At 36.9% G+C, this 11,864-nt stretch overlaps 1 protein-coding gene across 1 annotated transcript; it reads left to right on the forward strand.

Annotated features, from left to right (window-relative positions):
* The first annotated feature begins 4,939 nt into the window (after positions 1–4,939).
* LOC127876984 (uncharacterized) lies at positions 4,940–5,731 on the forward strand. Its single transcript, XM_052422550.1, has 2 exons — positions 4,940–5,092; positions 5,507–5,731. The coding sequence occupies exons 1-2, from the start codon at positions 4,940–4,942 to the stop codon at positions 5,729–5,731; spliced, it is 378 nt and encodes a 125-aa protein (XP_052278510.1).
* The last annotated feature ends 6,133 nt before the right edge of the window (positions 5,732–11,864 follow it).

Consider the following 11,864-nt stretch of genomic DNA (forward strand, 5'->3'; position numbering starts at 1 on the left):
ATTCTAGTTGCACTTTTTCCTCTTACTGCCAGTTTAAAAATGAGATGTATAAAACTCGCCACAATAAGGCTAGGTTTATGGATCAAACAGTTTTTTTAAATGTTTGGTTTAGTTGGGCTTCAAACATGAAAATAGATTTCCGTATACCCTGTGGTGTATGTGGTTATGGTCCTAAGAGATTGTGCTGTGATGGTACAAAAGTAGGGGTTGGATTTCGGAATTCAAATTATGAGGCAATTACAGAAACAAACTAGGCTTTGGGCATTAATACTACGCTGCATAGTAGAATGCATTGATGTTTTTTGAAAAATTTGAATGGAATAGACAAACAAGAAATGATTAACCTTCGAACTACTTTAGATTACATTGCTCGGAAAGAACTGAATGAAATTAAAGAGAATGAAATTATTCCAGAGAGGGATTTATTGGACCGTATCGAGTTGTTAAAACAAGCACTGCCCTCTGAAGTTTTGGGTTCCTTCGAAAGATTTTAGCAAATGAGTGATAATGAACGAGTTGCATATTCAAATGTTTTAAAAATGCTAGCCACAACAGCGTCCATTACAAGCCTGGTACCCCCTGCATATTGTTACAAAATTCAACTATTATTAAATAGTCCCAATATTGAAAATGATCGATTTAATAGTATTGTTAATGAAACTCGTTCGTTTGCACCTGAACTAAGAGATTTAATATGCGAGTCTTTAATAAGTAACAATGAAATATTGCCTGATGACATTAGATTATTTTTGCAATATCTAATTAATGAATCAATGTCATTGCAAGTTACTGAACCAGAACCACCTGTACCTCAACTGGGTACATACAATCCTGAAAAGTTTGGAAGGACCTATTATTTTAATGAATCTGGGTTAAAGTTAAGAAGTGTAAGAAAGTTTTCCATTGACAATGATAGCTGTGTTAAAAGAAATATAGACCATGACGATACGACTTTAGAATTTGAAAAATGTCAAAAGCTTTATTCTAATGTTCAAACTTCTGCTCGAGGAACATCAACATTATTTCTTTGGTTCTGTGCAGACCATGGACATTGCTATAGTTTTCACATGACTGGGGCAGAAGGAAGAAAAGATCCCGCATTATCACTCTATAGCTATTTAGAAACCCCTCCACAAGACGTGTTTTATGACTTTGCATGTAATTTACAAGAATATTGCCTAAACAGAGAAAGTGGATACTATAAAAATGTACGTTTTTTTCATGACATTTTCCATGGCTACTCCCACAAATGTTCTAGTGCTTTTACAGCTAGCAGACTTCAAGGCTTTGAATCTGTAAATTCTGAAATATGTGAACAATTCAACAGCTTTATACAGTGCATTAAAAGGTCGGCCCGTCAGATGTCACAGTCACACTTTTGCTTTTACCTACAATTCTTTTTAAATGAATGGAATAAGAAGAAAAAGTTATCATATGAAAAAAAGATAAGAATTGCTTTAGCTGGGTTAGTTTAATGTGATACTTAAATGATCTATAGTTTTAAGTTCATCTCAACTTTTAATACTTACTATTGCATCTTTTGATGCTTTTTTCTATTTAAAGACTGAGCGATTAAACACATACTATGTATTATTATGCAATAATTGTTTTGTGTTTATATCTCAACTGAGCATAAAGTGCTCAGGGTGAGCTATTGTGAATGGTCTTGGTCCGTCATGGGTCAACATTTTTTACTTAAACAACATCTAACCTCTGTGCCAATCTTAATGAAACATGGCACGAGTTTTCTTGCATGAACCTCTTTCAAAGTTGTTAAATGAAATGCATTCCATGCATAAATCTAGTTGCGATGGCAACCAAAAGGAAAGCTTATATATTTGGCATAAAACATCGTCTGGTTGACCTCCTCCGTAAATTTCAAAAGATGCTATACCCAACTCACAGGCAAATTTGTCCTTACTTGCTCATAGTGAACACTTCTTTTAAATGGCCAGGAAGAGAGTTCAAGTTTATAGACAAAAGCAACAGTCAGATGAGCGATATAGTGTCATCATGGCACCTTTATAGCTGAATCATTTATGAAAAATTGTCAATGATATGTTCTGTGACTTGTATGATTTGCAGTATTCATTTCGCTGTCTTCATGCACTTTACAAAAGCCATTTTATTATCAGTGTTCCTGATTCTGTCGTAGCATTTATTCTTGAAATTCGTTGTTTTTCATATTTTTCCTAATTGTTATGCTCCCCGAAATAGAATTTCGGCGGAGCATATAGTTGCCAGTTTGTCCTTCCTTACTAGTTTCCCATAGCACATTCAATACTTTACCGATCTCTTTCATATTTGGCATGTAGGTACCTTGCATGGACCTTTACCTCTTGATGAGGTCACTGGGGTCAAGGTCACCAAGGCTTACAATAGATTTTTCCGTCACACTTTTGTTACAGTTTCTCATAGCACCTTCAATACTTTACCGATCTTTTTCATATTTGGCATGTAGATACCTTGCATGGACCTCTACCTTTTGATGAGGTTTGAGGTCACTGGGGTCAATGTCACCGAGGCTAATAATAGATTTTTTTAGGTGGTTATTAACACATAGATGGACATAGCGCATCATCGGGGAGCATCCATCAGTTTCACTGATATTCTTGTTGTATGTTATATACGTGATCATAGATACTGTAAATTTTGTCTTATGCGACATGTTTATAATGTAGAAGATGAGTACCCTGTGTCTATGCAGTGCCCATTGTATAACACAGATATGATTTGTTTATTCCGCAGTGGTTGAATGAAATGGAAACTGTTTGGTTTGTTCAATATGTTAATGGCCGATGAAAATTACAAGCACATATTTTTGATTGCAAAATGTGTGTATGTGCATGCTAATATATAACAACTACGTAATTATCGTGCAAATTAGCTGTCATTTTAATACTGCATGCTTGTATTGCATTGTTTATTTATATCTGATAAAAAATACTGATTCTTAGGTGACTTTATAAGTATGTTACTATTTTGCATGCTTACATGTTATGGTATTTAATTATTAGGTAATCCTTGTTTTGGTGGTATTATAATGTATAGCAGCATTTGTTCTTAGAAAGTGCATGCGTGTGTTGCATCATATGACTTTGTATTCTTTAACTATTCAGGTTATTTTATATAATTATGAAATTAAACTGTATGTATTATGGCCCTGTGGCCTGACTGCAAATAAATATTCGTATTTGTATACAGTTTTTGTAATGTGATGTATGGTTGTATCGTGTTGTTTCACTTTTTGATCAATATAACTATTATGCATACAGTGTGTTATTATTCTTACCTCAAAGGAGCTATATCAATACAAATTACAATTTTCCTTCAAGTGTACAGGTTGACACGAGTGACTGGTGTATCGGGCATATCTAGGTTTTAAAAATGACAAGGATATTTACTATACGGTTAAACATTGTTATAACTGGTGACACGATTACAAGCGGTACATTTACCGGTAGTTGCATACATATGTTACATAAATTCATGTGCCATATCAAGTACAAGCGGCACGTATATCGATAGTTCGCATACCCATGTTCAAGTAATATCTATTACAAGAGACAATTGTACCTTAGTTGGCATAGTCATGTTCAAGTGAACAATCGCATGCGTGATATCACTCAAGCGTCACGTGTACCGGTGGTTTATATACGCATATTCAAGAGATCCATGTCGCATGCGTGACATAACAAGCGCCACGTGTACCAGTAGTTTGTATACCCATGTTCAGAATACATAACGCAAGTGTGATATCAATTACAAGCGGTACATGTACTAGTACTTTGATATTAATGACGAGCGTCACTTGTAACGGCGGTTGACATACGCATGCCCAAGAGATCCATGTCGCCTGAGTGATGTTCATTGCAAGTGTCACGTGTACCGTTAGTTGACATACGCATGCTCAATTGTCGCCTGCGTGATGTTCATGACAAGCGTCAAGTGTACCGTTAGTTGACATACGCATGCCCAAGAGATCCATGTCGCCTGCGTGATGTTCATGGCAAGCGTCACGTGTACCGTTAGTTGACATACGCATGCTCAAGAGATACATGTCGCATGCGTGATATTAATGGCAAGCGTCACGTGCACCGTTAGTTGACATACGCATGCCCAAGAGATTCATGTCGCCTTCGTGATATTAATGACAAGCGCCACGTGTACCAGTAGTTTGTATACCCGTGTTCAAGATACATAACACACGTGTTATATCAATTACAAGCGGTACATATATAGCCTTGTTTAAGAGATCGATGTCGCCTGTGTGAAAGTAAGATCAAGCGCCACGTGTACCTTTAGTTGGCGTACCTTTGTTCAAGAGATCCATGTCACATACGCGATATATCAAGCGTCACGTGTACCGGTAGTTGGTGTTACCTTGTTCAAGAGATCCATGTCGCCTGTGTGATAGTAATATCAAGCGTCACGTATACCTTTAGTTGGCGTATCCTTGTTCAAGACATCCATGTAACATACGTGATATTAATATAAAGCGTCACGTGTACCGTTAGTTGACATACGCATGTTAATGAGATCGATGTCGCCTGCGTGATATTAATGGCAATCTTCATGTGTAGGGGTAGTTGACATACGCATTATCAAGTGATCCATGTCGCCTGCGTGATGTTCATGGCAAGCGTCACGTGTACCGTTAGTTGACATACGAATGCTCAAGAGATCCATGTCGCCTGCGTGATATTAATGGCAAGCGTCACGTGTACCGTTAGTTGACATACGCATGCTCAAGAGATCCATGTCGCCTGCGTGATATTAATGACAAACGCCACATGCACCAGTAGTTTGTATACCCGTGTTCAAGATACATAACACACGTGATATATCAATAACAAGCGGTACATGTACCGGTAGTTTGTATAGCATTGTTCAAGAGATCCATTTCGCATTTGTCAACTTCATGAGAGTGCCAACCGAGATGTTTGATGAGATTCTCGCACGATTGGGCCAAAGTATAACGAAACAGCGCAACAACTACAGACTTCCAATTGAACCAGTGATGAAGCTATCAATTGCGCTGCGGCATCTAGTGTCTGGTTCAAAGTACCGTGATATGCGATTCGGCTGGAGGGTACCCCACAACACTATTTCTCTTCTCGTGCTAAAAATAAGTACCGCTTAATTTACTTTAGTGTTAAAATAAATTTTAAAAAAGGCTTCTGTTAGTCATTTAAATATATTTATATATTTTAATGTCTACGTCTAGCATCAGTTTATATGAATTGCATTGTGTTAAGTTATTGGTATAGGATAAAAGGCAAATAGATGAGTGCGCGCACTACAACACTAACCTTCTAAATTGTATTTTGTCATTAGTACTGTCTTGTGCGCATATCTTGAAATGCACACAGTTATAAGCACATTTTATGAAGTAGTATGTTCTTACCTTATCATCCACTCGCTAAAAGTAATGGATTATCTACGACATGTGTCATACACTTATAATCCACGCTAGCTTATTATACTGTTATCTTTTACGCGTCAGGTCTGTAGAGCAGTCATAGATGAGTATGCTGACGAGGTGATGCCGTTGCCATCAACAGCTGCCGATTGCACGCGAATAGCGGACGGCTTCAGGGACAGCTGGAATATCCCCCATACTCTTGGTGCTATTGATGGCGAACATATTGCCTGCAAATGTCTACCAAGATCCGGGTCTACGTATTTTAACTACAAGAAGTACTTAACCGTTGTCCTGCTAGCCCTGTAGGATTTTGACTACAAGTTCGTCTGGGCTGACATTGAAGGCCGTGTTGCTGCATCCGATGCACAGTTGCGGAACGAGTCCGACCTGAAGGCAGCAGCTGAGAACGGAGACCTTAACCTGTCAGAACCTGAAGTTTTGCCACATGATTCTGAGGATGTGCCCTACTTTTTCATCGTTGTACGTTGTACGTTAGTGCTCGGTACTTTTCCATTTCTCTCACGTTTGGCGAACGTTTTGTCCGGTACTAATGCATTTCACTGCCGTTTTATCCGGTAGAAGTTCTTTACTCGCACAGTCATATCCGTTAGCCGACCGTTAATAATCAGGTACATATCCGTTAAACGTTCGTTTTTTCCCGTTATAGCACCGGTACTTGTGCGGTCATTGTGTGTTTCCTACGCTTCACACACCGTTTGCGAGAGTTTTGAGCGACAGAGCAGGTAAATTTAATCACAGGATAACCAAAATCTGCATGTTTGTGCATTTTTTCTCCGTTGCATATTCGTTAGTCGGTCCGACCGGGCCTTGTAATTTGCTCAATTCGTTTCTATCTAAAATCATTACCAATATAAATCGCGTCTATTCGACGTTAACCGGTTTCATAATAACAAAACATATTTCACAATGTATAGGCTCAAACAAACTTGGAATACTTAGGGAAAACGTAGAGCAAAATAGGAGGTAGCTTCACCCAGCTCCTTTTTTTGGTTCATCGCTCCTGTCCCTTTAGGGCATCAACATTGAAATGATAAATATCCTCCAAACTTTAATTAATTTTGTCAAGTATTCGATAAAAACACTCACGAAGCACATGTGCTTACACCTGTTATTAAATACATTTTACTTACAAATTCCCTTGATATAACACATAATCAGAAAATGTCATCGTCTGTTCCGAATTTCCACACTGCTCATTTTCTTAGCAGCACCAGGCACCTTTTGGGATCCTAGATCTTTCCATTGGTATACTTTAGACTGTGTAGTACCATTTGCATTTCAATTTTCTTGTGGATGTATCATCAGCTACGAAAACTTAGTTTTCTAAACGGTGTCAAGCGTTTGGGTATGTAGGAAGTTCGTCAGAAACGGTTAATGACGCTATTTTTGCATTGATACTTCATGCTGCCAAGCAATGACTGTATGCATACAGACACATCCTTAAACTCTATATCTACAGGCGTGTACGAGTACTTTAAAACCACAGCTCTTCTTAATATTCGTACAATAGTGTACTTTAAATTAAATAATCTTATTGTGTATCCCTGATTTGAAGTAATTTAAGACCAGAGCACATTTTCACCTACATTTCAAGTTGAAATAATAGACTCGTACTTATATTTTACAAGCAAAAAAAAGTATGTAGGTATCAAATTATGTTAAAATAATGAAGTGTTCTCTCTCTAGTTCTCCGTATATTGAATGCGATTGTTTTACGATAAGAATACCTAATAGGTCAAACGCTTTTTCATTGCCTTTCTAAAGTCCCAGTCTTACACAGAGCAAAATTCATTTAGACAACTATCTGATTGGAATAATTTTAGGTTCATGAGGATCAATGTTGACACCAGTACTTCCTTCAACATTCAGATTTACAAAAATCCTTATTCGTTTAATTTCTTGTTTCATAAAACACATAGTTTTGATGGTTCATAAAAGAGTCATTATGATGTAAACGTCGTATTTCTTAACACTTTAGTGTGAAATTCATGAAACAACAAGCTAAGCGTTTGTCAGAAACACTATCAGTATGTCACCTTCTGCACCGCTTTGAAGCTATATATTTGACCTTGACCTTTCACCACACAAAATGTGCAGCTCCATGAGATACACATGCATGCCAAATATGAAGTTGCTATCTTCAATATTGCAAAAGTTATGGCAAAATGTTAAAGTTGGAGCAAACAAACCAACCAACCAACCAACAGTGCAAAAACAATATGTCCCCCGCTATAGTGGAGGGGGACATAGAAATAACAAGATGCGTTTGTGAAACACAATGTCCCCCTATATGACGTTTGACCTTGAAAGATGACATTGACCCTTCACCACTCAAAATGTGCAGCTCCATGAGATACACATGCATGCCAAATATCAAGTTGCTATATTCAATATAGCAAAAGTTATTGCAAAATGTTAACGTTGGAGCAAACCAACCAATTTACAGACCAACCAACAGACCAACCAACAGACAGGGCAAAAACAATATGTCCCCCACTACTATAGTGGGGGACATAAAAAGCAAGGCAATCAAATCACATCGATAACAACGTTGAACTTCCATCATATACCTTTTTTGCAAATATGGAAGTTATGTATTAAATAATAATAACAATACAGTGTTGTTGTTTTGTCATTTATTAAGTATACAGATCATTGCAAGATTCTAATGGCTTTTGTTGAAATGCATCACCAGCCGTCTGGAACACTGAAAAAAGGCAATGGATACTCTGTTAAATTATGGTGAAAAACAAATTATTTGCATTTTATTTACAAAAATAAATTAACAAGGCTCACATTAAAAATTTGATTCTTGAATCAAATAAGATTTGTTAAAGGGCATATCGACAGCTAAAACGGAATTTTATTCTCTGAAATTAATGTATGCGTTAATAAGAACTTATTTGAATGTTTCTTAAAGCACAGACCTTGCTTTATATATTGTAAATATGTACATTACTAATTAACAAGAGCTGTCAGAGGACAGAGCGCTCGACTTTTCGAGTGCTTGACAGTATAACGTCAGCCATCATGGAGAGGGGGTATAATATGTGTGTGTGTGGTCATTAAATAGATGATATTTCAAAAAAAAGAAAAAAAACTGAGGGGGGGGGAGTCAAGGTCATTCAAAAGTCAAGGTTAAATTCAACTTGCCAGGTACAGTACCGTCATAATAGTAAGAAAGTATTTGAAGTTTGAAAGCAATAGCCTTGATACTTAAGAAGTAAAGTGGATCTAAACACAAAATTTAACAAAATATTTAAAGTTACTAAGACAAACAAGAATATCAGTGAAACTGATGGATGCTCCCCGATGATGCGCTTTGTCAATGTATGTGTTAATAAACACCTAAAAAATCTATTATTAGCCTCGGTGACCTTGACCCAGTGACCTCAAACCTCATCAAAAGGTAGAGGTCCATGAAAGGTACCTACATGCCTAATATGAAAGAGATCGGTAAAGTATTGAAGGCGCTATGAGAAACTGTGACAAAAGTGTAACGGAAAAATCTATTATTAGCCTCGGTGACCTTGACCTTGACCCCAGTGACCTCAAACCTCATCAAAAGGTAGAGGTCCATGCAAGGTACCTACATGCCTAATACGAAAGAGATCGGTAAAGTATTGAAGGCGCTATGAGAAACGGTAGCAAAAGTGTGACGGAAGGAAGTCTATTATTAGCCTCGGTGACCTTGACCTTGACCCCAGTGACCTCAAACCTTATCAAAAGGTAGAGGTCCATGCAAGGTACCTACATGCCAAATATGAAAGCGATTGGTTAAGTATTGAAGGCGCTATGAGAAACGGTAGCAAAAGTGTGACGGAAGGAAGTCTATTATTAGCCTCGGTGACCTTGACCTTGACCCCAGTGACCTAAAACATCATTAAAAGGTAGAGGTCCATGCAAGGTACCTACATGCCAAGTAGGAAAGCGATTGGTAAAGTATTGAAGGCGCTATGAGAAACAGTAGCAAAAAATTGACGGAAGGAAGTCTATTATTAGCATCGGTGACCTTGACCCCAGTGACCTCAAACCTCATCAAAAGGTAGAGGTCCATGCGCATGCTCATTGACCATAATGAATAATAGAACAGTAGTTTAGTGTAGAAAATATTCATTAAGATTGTGAATGTTGTTGGCAAGATTTCGATCCCCATAAGCACTAAGACCATTATGTAATAATATTTTTTTGGCCCTTCACTAATCTTTTTAAACGATTTCATCAATGTTCCTTATACATGTACTTTTATTTTTCATAAAAATCGGACATGTAGAATGTTGAATATTTGCCATTGCATAGAGAAATACCATTGACATGCCCCCTTAAATTGATTGCAGAAAAAGTTGTAAACCAAAAACAAATAATAACAAAGAGCAGTGAAAAAAATTGGCCATTATTAATTTAATTTCAAAGAACAATGAAAATTTAAGGCAACAAGAGCTGTCAGAGGACAGCGCGCTCGACTATTCGAGTGCTTGACAGTATAACGTAAGCCGTCATGGATAGGGGGTATAATGTGGGTGTGTGGTCATTTAATAGATGATATTTAAAAAATAAAATAAAAAAATGTTGTCTTCTTTTTAGGGGGGGGGGTTCTGGGGTGGGGCATGGGGGATGGTTTTGGTGGAGTCCATTGTGGTACGTCAAGTAAGTGTTGTTTTGTCAAAGTATGAATCAAATGTGATCAAAAATAAAGAAGTTATCGCAATTTAAGCAAATTTTGTTAATTTTACCTTGAGAGTCAAGGTCATTCAAAGGTCAAGGTCAAATTCAACTTTCCAGGTACAGTAACATCATGATAGTAAGAAAGTATTTGAAGTTTGAAAGCGATAGCATTGATTCTTTAGAAGTAAAGTGGATCTAAATACACACTATTAAACAAAATATTCAAAGTTACAAAGACAAAAAAGGGCCATAATTCCATTAAAAAGCCAACCAGAGTTATGCAACTTGCCCTGTACAGTCCCCTTACGATAGTTAGTGAGTTTTCCAAGTCTAAAAAGCAATAGCTAAGATACTTTAGGAATAAAATAGACCAAAACACAAAACTTAACCAAATGTTCAACTACCAAAGTATAAAAGGTGCTATAATTCTGTCAAAATGCTTGATACAGTTGTCTGCTCTTGTTTATATATTGTGGTCATGTTGGTTAAGCAGTATGCAAAATATGAAAGCAATATGTCAAAGGAAATATTTGAGGTGGTATTTATTCTATTTAGGACATGCTGAACAGGCAAGAAGCATTCCAAAAAGCTTTAAAAAAGTCAATAAAATCCAGAATTAACTGGGTGAGTGTGGGCTCATGGTTTTTGTACATCTCTAGACAGTGAACATTTAATTCAAGTTTTACAACGAGAAATGTTTGTGAAACACCAATGTCCTCTTTACATGACATTATATCCAATTCCTAGCAACCTTGACCAGTGGAGTATCAGATTTTTTGTCCTGTCATAAACAAACATTAAACCCAATGTGAAGACAAAAAGAACTTATGATATGACTCGGACAAAGCTATCATATATATAAAAATACTTTTTACCTGTCTTTGTGACCTTGAAGTTAATGGTATCTATGAAAAATGAATATGATTTTTTTTCTTAAGGTAAGCAACAATGATACCAAATACTGAAGACTGAGGAACAAACATAACTTAAGCTATCACTTGGACCAGGCTGTCAAATAAGGAAAATGTTAATGTGACCTTGACCTTTGAAGTTCAGTTATCAATCGGACAAGCTTAGGTCTACCAACAGATGGGCCAACTAGATTTATAGTAAACAAGGCTATTGTCAAGCAATATGGTCCCCTACCGGCTCCACCATTGTCCGAAATTCCACAATTTTCAGATTTTTATTTTTTTTGGTTGCCATAGCAACCACAATTTTTGACGTAGGAACAAAATGAAATGAAGTGCATAATATCCATATTGCCATCTATCCATGTTGCAAGTTTCATGAAAAAATATTAAGAACTTTTAAAGTTATCGCAGGATCCAGAAAAGTGTGACGGACAGACAGACTGACAGACAGAGCGCAAACCATAAGTCCCCTCCGATGAAACCGGTAGGGGACAATAATGAGCGAATACAAATTTAATGGATAGAACTGAATGTTCCAACCTTTTATCTTGTTTGAACCTGATTGGTTTTGCAAACGCATTAATTAATTGTGGTGAGCATTGGTGTTTTGTTTCTTGGAACAATGAAACGGGATATGTGATTTACTAAGAAGAATCAAAATCATAATGTGGCAAATGAATATTTATCTTCAAGTGTGATGCGAAATCCAAACTCTGCATATTGAAACAATATGGTCACCATTTGAGTGAGATTTAAAAGAAATATTTCAATGGGTATAGGATTTACAGAGCAGACACAAAGTATCTTGACCATTTCTTAGTGGCCTAGGACCTTTGACC

Source organism: Dreissena polymorpha, chromosome 4 (genome assembly GCF_020536995.1).
Source record: "Dreissena polymorpha isolate Duluth1 chromosome 4, UMN_Dpol_1.0, whole genome shotgun sequence".
NCBI classification, from domain to species: domain Eukaryota; kingdom Metazoa; phylum Mollusca; class Bivalvia; order Myida; family Dreissenidae; genus Dreissena; species Dreissena polymorpha.